The sequence below is a fragment of the Bacillus rossius genome, chromosome 1, assembly GCF_032445375.1.
Source record: "Bacillus rossius redtenbacheri isolate Brsri chromosome 1, Brsri_v3, whole genome shotgun sequence".
NCBI classification, from domain to species: Eukaryota; Metazoa; Arthropoda; class Insecta; order Phasmatodea; family Bacillidae; genus Bacillus; species Bacillus rossius.
Window position 1 is genome coordinate 62,674,930 of NC_086330.1, and position 23,853 is coordinate 62,698,782.

Below are 23,853 nucleotides of genomic sequence, written 5' to 3' on the forward strand. Positions count from 1 at the left end.
TAGTACTCACTTCGGAGCGCTGCAAAACCTTAGCTATTGACGTAATGAAAAAATGATGCGAATAAACGTTGTTCCTCAAAAAACCATCTACAAAAATGGTCAGATATCATTTTTTCGGAAAATGATAAAAAAAAAGTTATATAGAAAATTATAAATTTTTTTCTCGAATTTCTGAAGATTTTCGCTTATAACTTTTTTATTTATAGTTCTACTACAAAAAGTTACTGGACCAAAGTTGTAGAGAATTTAATTTGCAACAAAAAATGTTAACAAATTTTTTTATCAAATAAATAGTTTAAGAGATATATCATAAAAACCATTTCAACCCCTATTTTCAAGATGGCGGCCGTGGGACAAGGGTGGCGACCCCACAAACTTGGTTTTAGCTTTACGCTGACCCCCCCTACACATCAAAAAAATAAAATTGCGTCCTCAAAAAAACGCAAGGTAAGGCCTAAAAAATGTAACATTTCAATGGACTATCACAGATAATGCCTGAATGCCTTAAATCCACCAAGTCGGATTCTACAGCAATTGATGAAGTGACCAGATTCTTACGTGATCCTACAGTTAACCCAGAAATAAACATCCTCGAATACTGGAAAACTCAGTCTGCATGTTCACCCAGGCTACCTAAACTGTCCAAAAAATATTTGTGTTCACCACCTGCAACAGTGTTCTCTGAACGTTTGTTCAGCACTGCAGGAAATATATGTGACCAAAAACGGAATCGTCTTGATCCAGACCGTGTCAAAATCCTTGTTTTTTTAAATAAAAAATTAAAGGGTTAAATAATTCTGCATAATGTTTAATTTTTTCTCTTAACTTATAAATTATTTTATAATTAACCCTTGAGATCTGGATTCGGATTCGAGGGGTGGATTCGAGGTACTGTTTGGTATTCGGATTCGGGAAGAATGGGATTTGACTCATCACTACATACTATACTCTGATATACAAATAATTATTGGTTAAGTATGTATGAACATGAAGCATATCTAAGAATACCTAATTAAAATTAAGTCCTATATTTACATTCTGTATAGAGTATAGGCAAGCATACATACAGTATATGTACATATGAACTTTCATATCTTAATTAGCAATTCATAGTAACATCAGACATTTATATGTTAAGAATATTAATAAAAATAAAGTACTTTATCACCACACTGAGGTGCATTGCACAAAAGAATTTGCCATTTTTGACAATTGTATACAGAGTTGAAATAGGCACGCCTAGACTGTCATTGAGTGAAACACAAGTAACTTTGTGCTTGTACACGCACTTTAAAATGTTTCGTTTTTCATCAGTTGAAAATTTGTTTTCATTTTTACTAGCTGCCATCTCGATAAAATACGAACGGATTAAAATTCAGTTAATTAATTCAGTTAATTACTTACAGTAAAAGACTAAATTTTATGTTTATTGACATTTAAATTTATCACCCACCACATTACTTTTAATGGACGTTGACAAAAGTGAATACCACATATATATATATATATAAACAAACACACACGCATACACACTACGTAATACGGTATGTATAAGTTACTGATGGACAGTCTGACTATAGTGCTAGCATTGCATGCTAACATTTTCTCAAATTCTGCCAGCAATTATTTGGGCCAGCGTTGGCAGCCTGTTAATACCATTTGGAATGGGAGAGCACATCAAAAAATCCAGAAGCTACAGCACTAGTGTTCTCAACAGCATTTTCAATTTTGATATTTCACACGAGTGTTATCTTCATATGTATGATGTACATGACAAAAACAGGAGTAACAAATTTACGTAGGTATACCGTATTTGCTCACACAAAGGCCCCGCCCGCGTATCACAGATGTTTTTCTATTTAAAGTTGAAGAAAGGTTTTTATTACATGACTTCTTATTAATTTAAATTGTTTGGCGTGCTCTTTTATACTTCACTTTTTAAATAAACGTACTTTCCATGAATGGGTTTTGTTTTTATGAATAACTTTATCTAACAAAAAAAAAATGTTCCGAATAATTGTTGCACCCCTACTTTTCTAACTTGATTTTAGAATAAAATGTGCGACGATTATGCGAGAAAACACGGTACAAACAAAAGGTGCAAATTGTGGGAAGCAGATTGTAGACGCGTTGTAGTCAACGGGAATATTATTGCATTGTGTCAAATGAGGTTGAAACGGGACCAAATTGAAATGGTGCACAAAGTAGGAAAACGTAAAAAGCTGTATTGTAAAATCGGGGTTCTACTGTAGAGTAAAACACCAGCTAACCAAAACCTGAGTTATCCTTAATGTCTCTGAAATCGCAAATCCAAAAAAACATGTACTATACAGGAATAATTGCAAGGGTGAGAGCATGGGACATTGATACTCAAATACCTTGGGAGGGATGCAAGAAACAAAATAAAATTACTTCGTTTTTTGGAAGGAGTTATTCATACACAGTATATGTATATTGATATACTGTAATCCTGAAAATGAAATTTTAATTTCAATAAAGAACTTAAGTGTAGCCTACAAAGAAGGTTTAAATTCATTGACCTTAAAAACTATTTGAATCCTGTAATTAGCTCATAATACTTAACCAAAGTTACCCGAGATGGCTGCCCCCCCCCCCCCCCCCCCCCATAGTTTGGTTATTCGGGGTTGTACTGTAATTGTAATAAATAACAAACAATAACAATTTTTAAAATTTTTAGTGGCATGTCTGCCAAATTAATATTTAAAAGATATTAATTAATCTAGAATAGAAAATTTAGTTCATTATAACATTTCCTGCATATAACCTTTTATATGTTCCTCTTTGAAATGTGTTATAACAGGGTTCTAAGTGAGCGGTCCATCAAATAAAACTCTGCATGCTACACATCACACTGAAGATGAAGAGGTGATCACCTGACAAAGGCCTTCCTTCTCTCCGTCGATGGGGGCTTGCAACCGAAACCTGATGCTCTCGCAGCGAACCATCAGTCGCTGGCCAAACTGCTCCCGGTATGGTTCCGCACTCTGCTCGCTCACATTCTGGCCAGGTGTCTTCACGTGCTGCACGACAAACCAAAAACACATACTGTAGAAACACTTAAGGTCGAGAGGAAAGCACGAAGGGGGAAGGGGGTAGGGCAAAATTACCTTGGGGTTTCCTCATTGAGTTTCTAGATTTTTTTTTATGCTAGGATTTATCCCCATAGGATGAAAATAGCAGATCTTCTGTTATTAGAATTGATTAAAAACACAAGTTATGCAATATTCAGAGATCAGTTTAGAATTATAGCCACAAGAACATTTTTAAAATCTTTAGAATTTTTTTTATACTGTGGGCATTGAAATGATGATGTTTAAATAATAGGAAGGGGACACGAAAAAATTATTTGATCCTGGGCCCTTGGTTTCTTTTGATGACAGAGCGAAACATTATCTATTTTATTTTTATGTAATACCTACTAGAATTTGTCATTAATCATTGTAAGGGATCTAACAGTGGACAGAGTGCAAGCAAAACTCTCATTCGACAGAGTGTACAAGCAGTGTTAAGATGTATCCTATATGTCTCCGCTGCTCGCTAGAACTTCTCCCTTTGCCACCCTCCCTGCACACCACCATGCATCAGCAGGAACGTGCAAGTTCATGCTTTAGTGTGCCCACAAACTACCACTGGCCCCCAGATAGTCACAAATCTGTCACCACAGAAGTAAGTCGCCTAGCACTGCAAACAGGGTAGAGGCATAAGCTATGTGAGTGTTAATGGAGGTCCCAGGTTCAGTCCTTGACTGAGTTAGAAGCCTGCAGCAACACAGCCATTGGAATTTAGAGCATCTGCAACCGACAAAGAACTGAAGGGAATAAATCGAGTTACCATGGAAGTTTAGGCTTAATTGTTTCTCTAGCATGCCCTTCCAGCCCCCCAAAAATGACCCAAGGCGACTCAGGTAAAATCAGTGTGTACCCATAACCCAGCAGCAGTAGTTACACCACTAAAATTATTTATATATTTACATAAAATACAGTAGGAAAATTTTAGTATTAAAGTTTTCATACACTAAAAAATTACTGTTAATTACTGATAATAGTCATTTCAAAATAATTTTTTGAAAACATCAGTCGCGGCTGAATCTCTGTTAAGGTCGGCCGCTCTACTTGAACGTACCCACGTTGGTAGTAATAATAATTGGTATTTAATCGTTTTAGTGATAAAATTATACAATTACCTAACTCCTTATTAAATAAGATACAGGAATTTCTGGGGTTAGCAAAGATCGATGGAGATATGAACAAAAGCAAGAACTCCACTTTGTAGTACTTCACAAAAGAGTAAAGATTTGTTAAGGACAATTCTGCGCCTTTACCATGGGCTCAAGTAAGGTAAATGAAAAGATTAATCTCATGAAATCATTGTGCAATAAAGTAGACGATTTAAAAAGTGAGAATTCAGTCCTTAAAATGCTGCTGGACAATTCCAGGAATAAATCTGCGATTTGAAAAATTAATTAAAATTAAACAAGAATTGACCATCCAAAAAGAAACTAAAAAATTTTTTATTCATGTTGTCATGAAAGGTAAAGCCAATGAAAAAATCTGAATAGGCGGTAAGGAATGTTGTCACATCTGTCACCTTGCAGGTTACAATCTAGTGTTAAAACTAAAGCTCTGGCTTTAATCAACATCGCCTCAACCATGAACTTATCACAATTTAACTATTGTCTGCTAGACCTATGCTTTTCTAATTTTGAGCTCTGCTCGGTTAGTAAAGTTGTGGATCCCCCTAATCAAGGAATACTTACCTCATCCAGCTATAGAGGTAAACATTAAACTGGACACTGTTATCAGAAATATAATGGTTTCTAATTCTTTCAAAAACTGGCTTCAAAATATAAATAAAATTAAAAAGAACCCCAAAAAAATTTAGGAATTACGTCAGGATTGTGAGAAAGGACTATGAACAACAAATGTCACTTAAAATAAATGATAATGTTATTAATAACCCCCTACAAATTACAAACCAGTTTGCTGAATATTTCTGGAGTGTCTATGTAACCCTTATTGGAAACAATAATCCCCCTAACTTCCAACTTCTCTAATTTTTCAATCCCTATGGCTAAAATCACTGAGAGTCTTGTTCTCTGGAGTATCAATACATTAAAATCTACTCTGTCAACAGGGCCAGGTGGCATTCCTAATTTTATTATAAAAGGCTGCTCTTTACTCTTTGCATTTCTTTTAAAACACTTTTTCAATAAAAGTATCAATAGTGGTGTTTACCCTTGCAAATGGAAGCTTGCAAAGGTCATTCCTATCCACAAAAAAGGTAGCAAGTTAAATATTTCAAACTACAGGCCTATATCTCTCTTGAATGGTTTCGCAAAAGTTTTCAATAAATTAATAGTTAAATATCTCGAATTCAATTTTAAAGACACATTTACAGATTCACAACACAGTCATAGAACATGACCAACTATGTATCTTTTCTTAATCCTATATTTTCTGAAGTAATTACACGTGGTTAGTTTGATACATGTTGTTTTGATTTAGCAAAAGCTTTTGATACTGTGAATCAAACCTTCTTACTAAATGTACTAATTTTGGTTTAAGTGAAAATTTATATTCTGGTTATCTAGTTATCTAAATAATAGAAATAGCTATGTTTCAATAAAAAAATTTATATTCTGATTTACACTTGGCTACGTCTGGTGTACCACAAGGTGGTATACTTTCACCATTACTGTTTAATATTTACACTGACGATATAATTTCAGTACTAAACTTTTCTACTGGCACTCTTTTTGCTGACGACCTAACAATTCAAAGGAAGATATTGTCCTAGCATGATTGTTATTTACTTCAATGTAATATTTCAGCTGTTACTAAATGGTGTAACTTAAACTTAGTTAATCTTCCAATGATAAGACTAACATAACCTCCTCTAGAAAATTCTACTCAATAGTATTCAAATATGTACAATCTTGCAAATTTACCTACGTATCTCAAAGCCAGAATATGTTAAAGATCTAGGTACCTTACTTGAATATAAATTATATTTCCATTTACATCAACCTGAATTACTTAAACAGAAACTTGGGTCTCATTAAATTCATTACATATCATGTGAACTCCACAAATTCCTCTATAATGCTCATCAGGTCTAAACTTGAATACGGGTCAATATTTGGAACAGCATCAATAATACAGATATTAATAAACTGAACCGAATACAAACTAAATTATAAAAATTGATACACAAAAAAAAAATAATTCTATTAATGTAGCCTTAAATTCCCTCTTAGGTACTCTTTCCGATAGACAAAATATTTTATATGCAGTACTTATACATAATTGTTATAATTCGAAAATTAATTGCCCTTACATTTTTGAAACTATTGGCATCAAAATTCCCTCATTTAAAAGCCGTAAGCCACCTTTATGTAACTAAGACAGAATAATGATATTGTATATAGACTGATTTCAAATTTCAACAAGTATGAAGTTTTTTACTGCAAAGTAATAAGAAGGTTAATCTTAAAAAAATTTTTTGTCTTTAATATATAAATTTAACATATATTTGGGTTATATCCATTCAAATATTACGAATATCCCATTTGATTATCTGCTTGTGTTTGCCTTTTGCAACATCAACATTAGTTAATTTTAATTCATGTTGTATTAATTCAATTTATTACTTCTTTTTGTGTTGGGTTTTTAGGTTAGTATTTTATTATTTTTATCGTCTATATTATTTATTACTTATTCATGTAATCTTCTTAACCATTTATGGTAGAAAGGTTACATTGGGTCTGTGTGTTTGTACCTATTGTATGTTGTATGTCTTGTATTTTTTTTATGTGTGCACACTCTTAAAGTCTTATGACTGTTTTATGTGCATGTTACAATTTTATAAATAAATAAAAAATTTTGAGTAGCAAAGGTAAAGAAAGTCAGGGAACACTTTTTATTGTATTTTTTTCTATCCTGCTGAAGCCTCAAGTTCACACGTTTAAGATTGTAGGTTCAAAACCAACCCTTCACACTACTAGATCAACGAGCACCAAGTCTGTAAGCAAGTGGTTTGGAGTCCCATACAATCTAGAATGGTCCGCTGTTTACTTAGACTCTGTGCATACCAGTAAGGGGTAAAACCTTTTACTTCACCTTTAAAATGTTGGACATCCTAATGAAACGTGGCTACAAAGATAAATGAGATAGTAAAAAAAAAAGTTAAAGAATACCGGTAACACAAAACAGTGTATTCTTTCTACAATGCTTAAACAATGATGCAAACAAATCTGTTTTACAAAAGTTTGTGAAAATCACAATACTGTGGTAAATACTGTTGCAACAATTCTTGAAATTGAATGAACCCTAACTCTGGTGTGGTGAATTTAAGCTGGCAAACATAAATTCCAAAAAAAATTATGCAATAGATTTTAAAAACTAAAATTAAATTTAATTTCTTTGTTAGCAGCAGAAAACGAATGCCTTTATTTATGAATTTTTTATTATTAAAAATTGTAACACCCTGCTCCCAGCTCCCTACATTCTCAGTGTAAAAAAAAAGTGCCAACAACAATATTACATGGTTCGTACACCTCTTATGAAATCAAAAATTAAGGACATATTAAGGACCCCTTTACTTCATTGCTTTCACCACTATCATGAAATAAAAACTATTTATTGTATCAAAACAAGAATGCTAAAAAAAAAATAATAATAATAATAATTTCCTTGGTTATTTCAACTCTCGCAGATATGTCCCTTTTTTTCATAATTATCTCTGAAACACATATCGTAAGCCTGCATCACATGGCAGAGGGTACAGATGTTTCTATGAAAGAAACTATGACACGAAGAATTGTGACTAGTGTAGGCCTACTTGTGCAAATGATTTTATGATAGTTGTATAAACATGGATGTTTCTCATAACTGTTGCATAATACTGTAACTGCTTCAAGAGACCACATATTCAGAGTTTCTAATCAATAATTAAGAAAACTTCCATCCATCCAAAATAAATTACTGTTTTTAACACTAGTGGCACACCACCACTTCATTCTGATTGGGTAAAATTTCCCCCTTCTACAAGGCCTTCCACAGAAATTTGAACACGACCGATTGCAAAAAAAAACTTCTATGAAAACTGCTAGCGCTCTGCTATTCTTCCACAGAACCATCCATACCTGCTGCCATTGATGACCTTGCAAGGAAACTACCATTGTGTGATTGGGCCTTAACCCAAGCATAGTATCTATCTGAAATTTGAATCCCTAACATTAACATTTAATTTGATGACACATTTACTTTGTATACTTTTCAGATGAAAGTTGAGATACAAAATAAAAAAAATGAATTCAAAATATTTTTTATGTAAAAATCTAATCATGTGGACCTAATTTCTCCAACTGTACTGTGCATGCGCAAAGCGTTGTTTTCTGCCAAGTCGAAAACAAAAGAACATTGAAATTCCCGCATTTATCTATTACTTGCATGCTATGAGTATTTATTAAGGAGTTTTTAAGGATTCTTGGTGAAATTGAAGGGCTTTTAAGGGCCATTATTCAATTACAGACAAATTAAGGACTTGTTAAGGATATTAAGGAGGCATGTGAACCCTGTATTAATGCAACAACTTTCCCTTACCACATATTTTGTTAACTTGGCCGGATAATAAGAACACTCCCCACAGATTCTACTTGCAAATAATGATTTTTACCAGCAGCAAAGCTAACACATGCAATGACTAGCTTACAGGTAGGGGCCACAGTAGTTAGGTTGTCAAATCACTTGCCTAGATTACCCACAGGGTAGGAACTGGATTTGTCACAAGTGGGAAATGTGGTGGACCTTGCCTTGGCCGGTGGGTTTTCTCGGGATATTCAGATAACCCCCCTTCATGTTTCCTCAATTCATTTTGTCATTCCATCATTGCTGATGACTTCTATATCGGTCACATGTCAAGTTTCCCGCCTACCTGGACACACTTTCAGTGTGCAGGGCTTCAGAAGAAACTACAGTCAAACCTCTCTGAAACGACCCCTCACGGTTCCCAGGAATAGGGTCTTAATAGAGGGGGGGGGTCGTAATAGATGTTTTCCGAAATTTTCAGTTGATATCAAACACCCCCCCCCCCCTTCCCAAACCGCTACTCGCTAAGAAACCAGCCTTACAATGGCAGGATGCTGTCACTCACAATGCTAGACGGCTTTGCTTTAAACCCACTTCAACCTTCATGACAAGTCCGTCGCCCTACAGGCCACCTCTAAAGAAAATATGTCAACAGACAGTTTATTTTTACTGGTTAGTTTACATGTACATTTTATGCTTGCCGTAGTTAAAAACACTAGAACCCAGATATCACTAACCCCGGATTTAACGAAGCAGTGATTTTACGAATACATTCTCGCAAACCGTCAAAAAATTGGACATTTTGACCAAAATGTGAAAATCAGAAAAAAATTAAAAAAAAAATAAAAACGAAAAGAAAGATCATTAAAATCTGTTAATTTTAACACACAGCGTATTTTTGTGTCCGCTTTAATACTTCCAATAATGTTCAAGTAAGAATAACAAAAAAATAATGAGACATTTCCTTTAAAAATATAGCAGCGGTAGGTTCTGCAACGCGAGTGGGCGCACGTGAAGCTCGCCCGGCTGGCTGGCGGCAGCGGCTTCATGACACATTAGCTCACCCCTCCCTCCCCTTGTTTTCATTCTTCAAGGCTAGCTCATCCCTTCCAGCCACACAAACCATCTAGTGTCCTCCCTTATAACTAGAGGCACGATTATATGGTAATGCGCGATAAAACAAAATAACACAGAAAACCGCTTGAAAACACAAAATAAAACGAAATTGTGCGAAATCCGCGATATGTCACGAAATTTTGTCTATCCTGATTATTTACTTTTTTTTTTTTTTTCCATTCTGTAAGGACAATTCACTATCTTCAGCACAATCAAATATTTCTGACAGTAACTAGCAGCCATATATATTATATGCGACAGTGATTCAGTATAGATTTTAAAATGAAGTCTCGGAATTAACGTAATATTTTCTTTAAACGGTAATCTTGTGTACCATAATAATTTAAGATGTTGATAACTATGATACAATGGCCGCCGTTCACTTTCTGTAAATTAAATACAAAAATAACAAACGTCCAAAATGTTTTTCTAAGATTACGTTTTTAATCATTAAAATATTACACACTAAAGCGCATTGCTTTTACTGTTTATTTAAAATAAAGTACGTAGGGTATGAAAATAAAATTAACCCTGCTTAACGTAACGATTGTAAATAATAATAGTACATGCTTATGTCGGTATTAATTTTCACGTACGTATGTTGGTATTCGGTATGTGTTTGTATTCGCATCTATTCTCCATTGTTTTGATCTTTCCAGCACGGCAAGTTTTAGCGTATTTAGAGGTTAAATTCTTCCTATGTGATTAAAAATTCTTGATAATGCCTAAAACGAAGGTTTCTGCCAGTGACCGACCGAAAGAATTTTCAAGCGAAGGATTTTATTTCAATGATAACATTTTAATGTGCAAATTCTGTAACTGCAGGCTAGACTACGAGAGACGCGATACGCTTGTGAAACATGTCGCGAGTGAGAAACATAAGAGTTTGAGGCAAAACTCATCTGTTGAACGACATCCTCGTCTAAGAGTCTTTAATGCCATTAATTTGCTGTTCAACCCAAGAAATGTGAGTAGGGTTAGCATAGAAGATGCAAACCTACAGAAGTCTGTGCATAACTTGCCTTCTGTTTCCCATCTTCCCATTGATACATTCATACATGGCTATGTTGCTTTCAAAAATATAATTGAGGATGAACTTTCATTGCCAGAAACAAGCCAAATTGATGTTGCAAAGGTACTTTGCTCCCTTAAAGGGGACTACAGTGAATTTGCTCAAGCCAGTTTAAGGGCAATCTGGTTCCCAACATCAAATGTTGATGCAGAACGTTCATTTTCCAGATACTCACTGGTAGTTAGTGATAGAAGACAACGTCTCTCTCCAGAAAATGCGGAAAATTTAACTGATAGCATTTCAATAAAACCGTCTTAATAGTAACATTGGAAGTGCTTAATTGTGTAATTTTGTAGTGTGTGTGATTGTAATTAAGTCGTGAAATTTTTAGCAGTTATTTAAAAGTTTGAATTTATGAATTTGCAAATGAACTTAATTATCTATGAATTTGCAAATGAACTTAATTGTAATTAGATCATGAGGTTTTAGTGTTCATTAATATTTGTTTTAATAAATTTGCATGTCGTACAGAAAAGTAAGAAAATTTTGCCGTGGGTATATTGAGCAAAAAAATAAAACCATATAACACCGAAATCTTTATTTCTTTACACCGAAATTTGTCTTAAAATAACACCACAAAATCTTGACTCTACTTATAACACCACAACTTCGCTCCCCTTTGAAAAACCTTCAGTGAGAAAATGCTCTTTTCACCCTCTCTTCTCCCGTAAAATTTGGCTATAATGAATGGGGTACTAAAGCGGTGAGGGAGAGGTAAGATCGTTGTAAATATTTTCGGACCCCTCCCTCCTCTCCAAACACGCCCAAAAAAAAAAGTATGTCAAAATATGTTACTTTTCTCACCAAGTTCGAGTTCAGTCATCTCTGGCAAGGAATTTACAAGCTTTCAAAATTAAATATAAATGTATTTTAATAGCAAGGGTCTAGGGTTGTGCGATTCCATGATTTTCAGTTCGATTCGATTCTCACCACAAGAGTTGAAATTCGATTCCGATTTCGATTATTTGGGTAACTTTATCTACATAGTCATTAGTCTGGTAGGACTAACTAAAAAAAATTGCATTTATTTTGAACCATATGTATTTAACTAAAATGAATAATAAATACAATTCTGGAAGATGACTGCGGCTCTTAAACTTGCCACAATTTTCATCCATTACTTATTTTTTATTTAATCACTTCACTACTGTTTAAAGATGTCAAATGTTACCAACGGTACAGTCAGCTGCCTCACTGGAGTCACCGAGATAGTGCGATGCGTGCTGCGCTAAGAAGTATAATTTATTAATTAACGTACATTTGCACATATGACGTATGCAGTATGGCCTAGCCAGTAGGTTTATTTAAATTAAAACCAATAAGAAACATATATTTCTTTGTTTTTTTCAACAAGATCTGTTCCCCTAAAAACGGGAAAAAATACGTAAATTTATGATTAATTTATTAACTTCACGAAGTTAAACCACACAACAATGATCAGCTTTAATTAAGTTTTGTAAAAGGCAAAAGCATAAACAGTAAACAGTACTTCGATACTGACAGAATGTTACGATTCAGTGATTCGATTCCTTTGTGTCGGCACGCGCGATCTATGATAAATGGTGGCCTGTCACGGTAGCCTACAACTCACATAGTTTCGGTTCCCTACCACGTTCGTGCAACTTCGGATTTCTCTCAAAAATTGAAATTAAAAAAAATCGAAGGGTTAGGTTAGGTTAGGTCAGTCACAACAAGCTTGTTTTCATTGGAAACTTCTGATTCAGCGGCTGAAGTGGCATTAATACCAAAACGCAAAACTTAGGAAATCTTCGGAAATTCTTGCAGGCAACCGAAACTACGTGAGTTGCAGGCTTCCCGGCATGCCAACTGGTCTACACGTCCGGCACCGCTAAAATATTTTTATGTCGTGAATGTTTTAATGTTGGTTATTCTGTTAACAGAAGACTGTCACAGAATGGCGATCTTTGTAAATGTATGGTTGAACAAGGAACTATTTTAACTGTTAACAGAAAATTGTGTGTTGATGGTTGTAAAATTCATTTTTAATATGTGTTATTTATTTTTCAAAACAAATAAACCAACAATATTTTTTTCCCGTGCAACGTGAGAAATGGTCATGAGTAATATGCCGTAAGTAGGCATAAATAAAAATATTTGAGCAGATTGTCAAACTATTTCATAAACAAGCAGTTTTTGTAAGGTATTTATCTTTGCAAGCCTAAACAGTTAGTGGTTCTGAACGTGTAAATTATATCATACACGATCTTTGAAAAAAATTTAATGTTCGGCCTAACCTATATTTCATAACGTTATGAAATTTGCTTGAGTGAAAGTGCGCGGCAATTTTACGAGTTACATTAATGATAATTGACGAATAAATTTATTTCTAGCAATCAGTTAAACGGTAATCGTCACAATTTCTTTCTTCAATTTTTTTACTTTTGAAAAATTTGCCAGAATTTTTCGATTCCAAATTTTAGTTTCGGTTCCGGGTTCAAATAGTTGAGGAATCGAATCGAAGTTGAAATTATTGAGTACCCGCACATCCCTACAAGGGTCCTATGAAAAGGAATATACCAAATAAAATCAAGCTGCTGTCACCAAACAAAGCATAAAACGGCCCAATGCGTGGTCGCTTCGTTATTGCTCGCGCGAGAGGCGAGACGTGGAATGTTAGAAGAAAGATAAATGCGGGGGAGACAGACGGCAGCCAGTGTGTTTCCTGCGTGGGGAATAAGTGGCGTAGCCCTTTTTTTTATGCTGTGTGAAGCGACCTTTTTCTGTCAACCCACGGGAAAAGATAATTGCTTGAGCTGTCAAAATAAACATCTCTGCGGCAGTTAAAACATGTCGAGGCGGGCGTGCATCCAGTCGGTGGTCGCTGTGTATATCTACTCGAAAAACATAACATCTCAATTCATAACAAGATTCCTTATAACCTACACATATTGCCGGATGTTTTCAGCCTGATCCACACAAGTTCTTTAGCCACATTTAAATTAAAACAACTGGCGGGCCAGTGTTGTGCCCTGTTTTGCGGACACATAAAGCTTTTATCAATTTGCTGACAGTTTTAATATATTTTTACTCTCGTTAAAATAAAGCAGATAACATGATTCGTGGAATGGGGGTTGTCAAGCGCTGAAAGGGGTCGACAGGAAGTGGTATCTATTTTTAGATATGCGCTGCCTACGGCAGTACAGCACTCGGCAAGAGAAATGCAGTAACACGCTACTCACCGCAAGAAACTTATTTTCTGTCCGATTTTCTTCGGATTTTCGGCAATATTTTCACGGTTCCTCAAAATCGGGCTGTAATAGAGAGGTGGTCGCAATAAATGGGGTCGCAACAAAAAGGTTTTACTGTATACAATATGAAAACTGCAAGATCTACAAGTGGGGTTCGTTTATGAAAAACATTCAAGAATACGCTGAGAGCGGGTGAGTAGTTCTATTTCCATATTTGGTTTATAAAATGTATTTTTAGGAGAGTGAAAATGACTAAAACACATGTTTTCAGAATAATTTTTAGACATGAAACAGCCAGTAAAGATTCTTGAATTACTCTAGGGGTTTGCAATAATACTTTATCTTTATTTCTCCGCCATATAATGTTATGATTGCCACACAAATTTCATAGCTGCCCTATTCACGACAAGAGGACTGCACGCTGGTCCACAGCCCACACTAGAAACACCAGCGAGCATTGCACTTATCATCCCGCCTCACTAACACAGATACACCTCTGACTAGGAAACATACAGGCATGTGAGGATAGATGCTGAAGAGACGCCGCCGGTTGTCCCTTCTCGCCAGCGCAATGGAGACGTCAGTCTCCCGGGCGTACTTCATCAGCTGGGGGTTCATGCTCTGTTCCAGGCCCTTGAGCGTGCCGTACATCTGTGCTGGCTGCGGAGATGGCGGCGGGGTGTTGGCGGCTATGGGAGCAGACGAGAATCTCTGTTATGAAACTACAAATTTTCATTCCAAATCATTAGAGCCATTTCTGACATGCCAATGTACAAATATACATATACAAGAACTGTTCATTTAATAGTATTAAATTAGCATTTTTAATGCAACTATTTAAAACGTAATATTTATATTCTAAATGTTTGTAAAATAAGGATAACCAGAAGTTCGCAACATGGGTTACATGTAATATTTATGGAACCTTAAGCACCTGTAGCCACTGCTGTGGTTTATTACTTGACACTCTCACTTAAGCAAAATTCAAGAGACTGCAGCCTGTTTTGTTTTCATTTTTTAGCCAACTTTCATCTGTGAGACATGAGCAAATCTGCAACAAAGATGGTAGAAGTGGGTTTGTGTATAAACTGAAGTGTTGATAAATTTTACGTGACTAATATACTGTTGTGAGTATACCAGAGGCAAGGCCATGAGGCAGACCAGCGGCCCGGCTAGTCAATCAGCTGGCCCGTGGGATGCAGGCCATTAGCACTACACCACTAATCACATTGGCAATGGCACCTCACTACCACCCCCTCTTTTTTTTCCTCACTCTTTCATCAATGCTTTCTCATTGAACTCTCTGTCTCTTTGAAGGATACCAAGGGCTTCCGGAGCCAGCCACGTGGAGTGACGTAAATAGAATGCTAGAACGCTATTGTTCTGGGAATTTCAGGTGTCAAGTTGACCCTGATAATGCGACGCTTCACAGGGGTGCGAGACCAATCCAAAAGGGAGCTGAGGGGTATAAAACCAGTGATGCCAGCCTCCTCGGCAGTGAAGTAAAATGAGTGAGTGAACCCTTGGTAAGCGAAAGTGGACGACGAGCGACAGGCTTCATATGCATACTCAAGCCCTCATTGCAGATGAAGGTGGCTGTGTTTTGGCTTCGCTACTGCAACATGCCGACCGACCACAAGAAGAAGCAGATAGAAAACCTGGTTGCTGAGATTTTTGCTTCAACTAATTCCAGCTTTGAGCTGGATTCAGCGCTTTGCTTCGGAGACACGTCCTCTGCAGAAGTAGCAACTGCCCTGCGGTATGACAGCTCTCATGAGGTGGAGTAAAAGAGACAACATGAGACTGCAACATCACTCTGCGCAAGAAGCAACTATTTTCTGCAGAGATGTACATACCGCACTGCATCGGAGCCGAGCTGCCCCAGCTGCTGTCAAATAACAAGAAGACACAGGCTGCCATCCTTGGGGTGGGCCACAAAGTAGGCACCCAAGCATTAGTTTTAACTGCTACGAAGGGTGCCAATGCTGCCCTGCCCGCCACCCCTATCAGTGTCCTGCACAGTGACACAGACTGCCCCTTCCAAGAAGAAAGAGGTCCCAGTTGCGTGGAAAAATGGACAACAGCCTCCTGGAGATGCGCCGCAGCAGCAGCAGCAGCAGTCGCAGAAGAGGGAGGAACCCTGTCGTCCTTTGAGGCGGCAGGGAGTGTGCCACTTAGTGCTTTCTCTGCAAATTTTTCTTTTACTTTTTATCATATTTAGAGGGCCAGATAATATTGTTCCTCCTCTTGTACCCTCTCGACTTAAACTTTATCCAGTCGTGTTGGACTGTGTCCCTGAGCTTCGGCCCGATGCGCTATGGTCCCATGCAGAGCTAGCTGTCCGATTCTTTTTCTCTTGCTTCTTTGCACAGACCGGCAGGTAATTTCTCCTGACCACTGTGTCTTCGGCTGACTGCCCAGCTCGGGGCTACAGCTGAGCTCGGAAAAATCAAGTAAATAAAATAAAAGAACTGATTTCGATTTTTTTGCATGAATGTAAATGGTAATAAAGAATTATTGTATGGTATAGTAGCTTTAAACATGAAATTTAAACTTGTAATTATACTTATAAACACCAACCAACATGTAAAACATATACACTGTATGCAGGTAATAGATTCAAGCTGTAAACAATCGATTCCCGTAATCTGACAACCACTTACTTCTGAATCAAATAAATGTTTTCAAATACGGCTACCTCAACACAATCACCGTAACTAGTTAAGATATGCTATCAGTCGGGCACTAAGGCTACAAACGCGCCTCTCTCCAGGGAAGCTGCTCTCTTCTCCTCCTGCTGGCGGTTGTGCTGCATGACACTGTTCAGTTTGCTCAGCCAGTCCTGGAGCTCGCTCTCGGACTCGGCCGCCAGGCTGTGCGACTTGTGGCCGGCCGTCATGCGCAGCTCGAAGCAGAACCTGCCTCGCTTTGTGGTCTGCAAAACAGACAGTGTCTCCACGTCTCAAACTTTACTGCTGGGACAAACCCAAAGTTAAGTTTCATTTTGGATACTCCCCCAAAATTTGTTGCTGCTGTCATCATCACTTAACAATTCAAAAATTCATTTTCATAAAACTTACCAAATCAAAAACTTGGTAAAATGTTTTTGTGATGAACATTTACAAATATCAAAGGGTGAACTTCTGTGTGCATGGGAGTATTCTGTAACACTGGTGGCCATAACAGTCACATTATATTAAAGAATGTGGCTTGCTCAGACTGTTTTGAAGGTGGTTATAGTCGAAAGCATGTATTACAGGAATAGTCACTGTCCCCTGATGGGACAACAGACAGTGACAGTTCCCACGTCTTACCAGGAGCAGTCTTATTTATCCACGAGGCTCAAACATTCTAAAATAAATTCATTAAAAAATATTTTTAACTCAACTCAGAACATATCTGGACTGCTACCCATTTTTAAGATCATGAACCTTAAACAACAACAGCAGCAGCAAATTTAAGAAGGACCTAGCAAATAGTAATAGCTAAAATGACACAAATAAAAATGTTAAAGTATAATTTATTGGTGCTATTACGTTTTATTCGCTTCGGCATACAAAAGAAAATACTGCCGAACATGGGTATTGATAATCGCAACTTGTATGCATTAATGTTTACAACATTTGAGATTACCAAAAAAAATAAAAAAAATAAAAAAATTAAAACCTTTTGATTTAAAGTTTTTATAAAAATATACATATTTACAATAGTTGTATATGACGTATTTTTCCTACTATTCTCTTACAAAGTTCCAAGTCTCGTTGGGGCAGCCTAAACACAAAAAAATTTAAACGCAACTAAAAAATTTTAACTTGCAAATAACAGCCACAGTTTGTTCTACGAAAGTTTGCGGCGCAGACTTCACGTTTCCAAATGTACTGAGCGACCGGTGATCGTTAAACCACGTGCACCACGTAATATTATTTCTTGAAATCGCCATCACTAAATTCTACCAACTGGTTACATGCATGGCAAATCGCTGGCCGGTGCAGCAGTGATGCATATGGACGTAAAATTGCGACATGCAGTTTTACTACTGCAGGTTCCAAGTACCCAGTTGCCTGGCCACTACACAGACGTTCCCCGTAGCATTAGAAACACTTGGCTTGCTGTGTATCGGGAACTTAATGCTACAATTTACTAACTGCAGCCCGCTGACCAATTCATTGAAAATTTGCACAACCCTAGCAATCGCAGCGCGGTGCATTTTACGAAAAAATAAATTACGTCTTTAAAAGTTTCACGGCAATACTTTTCAGTAAGCACCATCCTTACGTTAATCACCTGGTTAAACGTACAGCACACCCGGACTTGCACACATCATGTCGTTTAATATTTTGCATGACTTTTTTTTTCACGCTTGCTCTTGCTTCGCGACCATCCGAGCTAAGAGTGACTTCTCTCCACCTCTCCGCGGCTTAGCCGCTGCCACCAAAGAAAATAGTTCCAGTCTTTCACTTTCTCACACATACTTAGGAATGCCCAAGTATATATATATGTGTGTGTGTATGTGTGTGTGTATATATATGCTACCCATGGAAAATTAAATATAAAATAATACTTAAAACTAGTACCATTAAAAAAATAACTTACACTTTACTAAATTAGCAAAAAACAGTTTTTAAAGTATGAATTAACAAAAAAAAACCTGATGCTAATTTTTACAGCTTTTATTTATCAATAATTATTTTAATAGTTTTCATTGTTTTATATGCAAAACTTTAACCCTTTGACAAGAATTGCCCCAGTACAAATAAATTTTTGTAAGTTATTAATTATATTCAATAAAACAGCTTTTACTTTTGTACCAATACGTTTTCCTCTTTTGTTGGTAATATTTATGGTCAGACAATTTTGGTACAAGTGTAGTAAAGTAGTATTCCCACGAGGAAATGTGTATATTTTTGAAGTATGAACAAATTAATCTCATCAGTAATAGGTCTAAATAGAAATAAGAGGTGAAACATGATATTAATCACTGGTGAATAACTTAAGGCGATTGGTGCACGGTAAAAAACGGTCACAGGCCCGAAAACAATGAATTTTGTATCATATGACCACTAAAGAGTCTAGATGCCTATGTGGGTGACCGTTACTATGTAGGGAGGTCAGGAGCTTAGTTCCAGCTCGTCAGTTGCGAGATGGCCTTCATACGGGAAGGGTGTCGCTGGTGGTCGCTCTGCGGCCTGCCATCTAGCGGGAACTAACAAAACCTCGAAGGTTGTATCTCGCTCTCCCTCTAACACACAGCCGATAAGGTTCTATCGTGCCCGGAGGAGGGGAAGGTTTATCAGGTTTCTCTTTCACTCATTCTTCGCCATGGGGAGGCGGAATGGATTATTTTTGTCCGCAACTGCGCAGACGTCATGTGGCCACTCCCGCACTCTTCTCACTCAACTCGCTCATTCTCTCACACTATTTCAATAAATCTTTTCAAATCTTCAACATCAATACTTTAAACCATTGCGCTTCCTACCGATTAATTATATTTCATGCAAGTGCCCGAATTCAGCTGCAAAAAAATAAAACGCGTAGTCAATTTTTTTCTTCAAAAACCTTCCCAAACACTGTGTGTTAAAAAACATTCTGAAAGCCCATTTTTCTAGATAAATGGAAATTCTAAATCACCTACGACACAAGGAAACATTGTGCTTTAATATTATGTAAAGAAAACACCTCTTAGTTTTATAGTTATGTAAAGGTGGTGTGATATGTTTTAGATGTCGCACCATCTTATCATCCATGTAGAAGAGTTACCCGAATAGCTAACAAGACTATTGCCATGGAAATGGAAATATGTTTAAGGAAATATTTTTCAAATGTTTGTAAACAGTAAACAACATAAAAAATCTTATAACTGTAAAATTAAAATACAAACAACCCTATAGCAAATTTAATTTCAATATGAAAAAGTCTACAATAATGTTTACAAGAAACGAAATTGCAATAGCAATACAAAAATATCGCAATTTTGTTACATTGTTAATATATATATTATTTTTAATAAAGGCAATAAAAATGACATACTCAATATTTGGAATACAATAAATACCTTAAGCCCTACATAATTGCTGTGATATTCACAATAAATGCTTTTCTTAAATATAGTAGTTAAAAAACATCGTAAATAAATTATGAACATACATATTATGGTGAAGGAAAGTGGACACTATCACACTGAAAAATCTTAGAGGGTAGTTTTCCTCATCTTATTTCTTTCTTTGCGTTTTTGGTCTTGTTCGTTAAAATATTTCATGTTCAAATACTTGATACGCATATACGTTCTTGTCCTGACAAAACAGTATATAACTTCTTCTGGATATTTATTTTCAGTAGTTCCGCAAATAATTTTAGTCAGTGATTCAAAAATCCGCTCTTTTTTGCACAAATTGTTGCCATGAATATTATCAAAACACATTTCAGCGATCTTTATTAATTCAAAAAATTCATTAGTGGAACATTTTAAGTTACCCTTTGATTGTACATGTATCCAGCTATCGTCCTCCGAATTGAAATCTGTAGTGCCAAGGTCAGGATATTTATTTCTGAAACGGTGAGCTATATAGCCAGAAACATATTTCAGCCCTTCAAGAGAAATTTCGTCACTTGAAAGGGGCCTGGCCTCTAAATCTAAGTCTATTTCTTCCATGTCAGCAAGATCTATTTCATTTAAAGGTGATTTCTCTTGAAATGTCTTTGTAAACTACATTTCCTTGCACAAAAGTAGTTCTGTAATTTCATTCTGATAAGCACTGTCCTGTTCCATTTCATTTGACGAAAAATCACTTACCAAACACATTTCGTCTGTCTTCTCATCCGTGTTTTTCCGTTCAGCAAAAACTGCTGCAGAATGTTTTCACAATATGTAGTTTATAATTCTGTATTTAAAGTAAATGGGCGACAGATGCGTATTTTATTACATGCTTTTTACATGCTTTATATTAGCTTCACCTGTATGTTTGTTTGTCTGTCCGTCTGTAACTCTTTCGACTAAGAGTGAGTGTCTCATCACTGTAAAATGTCCCACCAATTTCATCACGTTCGTTAGCCGAGCGGTCTAAGGTGCGCGACTTCTGAGACGTCAGCTTTCGGATTCAGCGATCGTGGGTTCTACTCCCGGCCACACCGGAAAAAAAAATGGTTTTTTTTCTGGTAAATACTAAGATTATATCCATACATCTAACTGTAAATGATTCGGAGAGACTTTACCATTTCTTTGTGACGTTGCAACTCCAAATAGTTATCTCAGATGGTAATAGGTAGTGTCGGTAACTCATTTCCCTATGATAATTATGCATAAATATAGTTTAAAAAACTAAAAAAACATGCTTTTAAGGAATATCAAACTAAAAAGTTAAAAATAAATATAGTTTAAAAAACTAAAGAAACATGCTTTTAAAGATTATCAAACTAAAAAGTTAAAAATAATTTTAAAATTTAATTTATGACAATAGTATATAAGCAATACTAGTATAAATGAGAAAAAAGCATGGGGCGCTTAATATACAAAAAATATGGCACAAAGCGCCTCAAGCTTTTTTTCTCATTTATACTAGTATTGCTTAAATACTATTGTCATAAATTAAATTTTATAATTATTTTTAACTTTTTAGTTTGATAATCTTTAAAAGCATGTTTCTTTAGTTTTTTAAACTATATTTATTGATGTTCCATACCTCTAATATACGGACAGAGAAAAAACCACTCTAACACATCTTAGTTCAGTTTAACTGTTAACAAATATTTAGGTTAACAGGTCCTATACATATTTCCGAATGTTTTACTGACTGAGTTATACTGGACATTAATTAAATTAATCGCTGATATTTATACTTTTAAACAAAATTTTGAATTTATCATTTTATGTAAACTCTAATGCGTTAAAAAGTGTAACGCAACACTACACACAGGTAGTGATGTCTAGTGCACTGCCCTATGCACATTAGTTAACAAAAAAATAAAATGAAATATTAATTACTGATAAATAATACCTTGATGTCGTGATACAAGTAACACATGCTTATCTGATATTTATCTCAAATAGAATACGAAATAGGAAGATAAAATAATTAACTGATTTTAAGACTGATTTATTACTTACACAGTACAGTGCATTTTGAAGACAAATGGGTCTTAAGAAGCGAAAATCGTACTCGATTAAAGGATGGTATGGTGTTCGGTATATTAAGGATTCCCTCAAAGTAACGGTTTCAGAATGCTTTTAAGATATTAGTTACATCCCAACATAAGTTTAAAACATTTCTCTTAAGAGTGTGCTTCGTAGCATTAAAAAATGTGCCTTAATTATTTTGCAAATTTATCATTGTTATGGTGACGATGTCAGGGGTTTTCGTAATTTTTTTTTAGAAATATAGTACAGTATTAGCAACTACGTTAAGAACTGTTATTTTATTCACACAGAGAAAATAAATACAAAATGCTAAAATTTGGCGTTTGTCTTTTTATATACTATATAGGTTTGTTATTATATGTGTTGTAACATGTATAAAAATGTTAAATATATTCAACAATATTTGGTAATTATATATATTAAAAAACTTTTATGTACGCGACTTGAAACTACGTGAAAGGTTCTCAGTCTATAAAGGCCTATTCTATGATTTTTTTAAAATTATTAATTCTTATGCAAACAATTAATAAAATTGGAAGTTTCTTACATTGTCAGTATATGCATAGCATTACAGTTATTCCAAACAATTCTCTACCAGTGTTTACCTAAGGTTTGCATGTTACGTTGGTTCTTATACTAATACACGTATATTACAAGAGGTTTGTAATAGATTAAATGAGGTAAGTAAGAATTCGTTTTTATAAACGTTGTGTATGAAATTATATATTTTGAGATGTATAATAACAAAAAGAAGTGCGTTCCGAAGACATGTCGGTAGTGTTACCCACTGAAACATTATTCCCACTTCAACTCTCTGTAAAAATAAAAGTATGGGGTTGAATGCGTCAAAAGGGGTATATAAATAAAATTTGAGGCTTCTTCCTTATTTCATACGCTAGTGTCCCCCACTTACAATTGCAAACAAAAATTTTTCCTCAATGTTGTAATTTACTCTGCGTAATCACAAAAAAGTTTGGCAGTAAATAAGTATTTAATTTTTAAAAATGAAAGCATTCATGTTTCGAAAAAAATATTAAAGCGATGTGGGGAAAAATGTTTATAGATACTCCAGTAAAATTTTCAGTTTGATTGGTTTGATAGTTTCGGAGCTGTTGCGAGTTTAGTTTGGAGGATTCTCGGCCGCGCGAGGCGAGTTTGGCTCTTTTTCATTTTCTTCCAGCGTAGGAAGCCGATACCCGGCTTCACCTCGCATCCTCTGCTGGCCTTCCCTTGTCCTCTCCAGATGTATTACTGTATATTAGCTCCATGAGCGCGACCTTGACAGTCCCTTCGTTTCTTCGGTCTCCTCTCCGTCATCCCTCTACACCCCATTCTTCCCCCTCCCCACCAGCAGGCTGCGGCCCGCCGGCCGAAGCTCCGCCGGACTACCTGGTTGCGATAAGCGCCGCCCTCAGCGCCACGTCGCGGGGACATTCTTCCCGGTGGCGAGAGTTTTACACGCAGCACTAGAACTGTCACTCCAGAGGGCATGTTTTGAGTCGGATCGTATCAAAAACAAAAGGATATGAAAATATATACATAACTCAATAGTGTTCTGCCAATTATGTTATCATTTTCATTTAAATTTATTCTTTAAATCGCTCCTGAAGTAGTCCAGCAGTGATCAATGGAAATTGTCAATATTAAACTGTAATTTTGATGATGAAAATTTTTTCTTCTTACTTTTATATGTGCAGAAACCTATTCGTACACTCG

At 35.9% G+C, this 23,853-nt stretch overlaps 1 protein-coding gene across 3 annotated transcripts in view; it reads right to left on the reverse strand.

Moving 5' to 3' along the window:
* Nucleotides 1–23,853, reverse strand: part of LOC134536771 (dedicator of cytokinesis protein 9) — a 187,711-nt gene that overhangs the window by 126,851 nt on the left and 37,007 nt on the right. For all 3 annotated transcript variants that reach the window (XM_063376696.1, XM_063376690.1, XM_063376705.1), the window contains exons 7-9: nt 16,770–16,941; nt 14,520–14,695; nt 2,895–3,041 (exon numbers count right to left, since the gene is read on the reverse strand). In XM_063376696.1, coding sequence (XP_063232766.1) covers nt 2,895–3,041; nt 14,520–14,695; nt 16,770–16,941 — 495 coding nt within the window. The remainder of the gene's footprint in view (nt 1–2,894; nt 3,042–14,519; nt 14,696–16,769; nt 16,942–23,853) is intronic.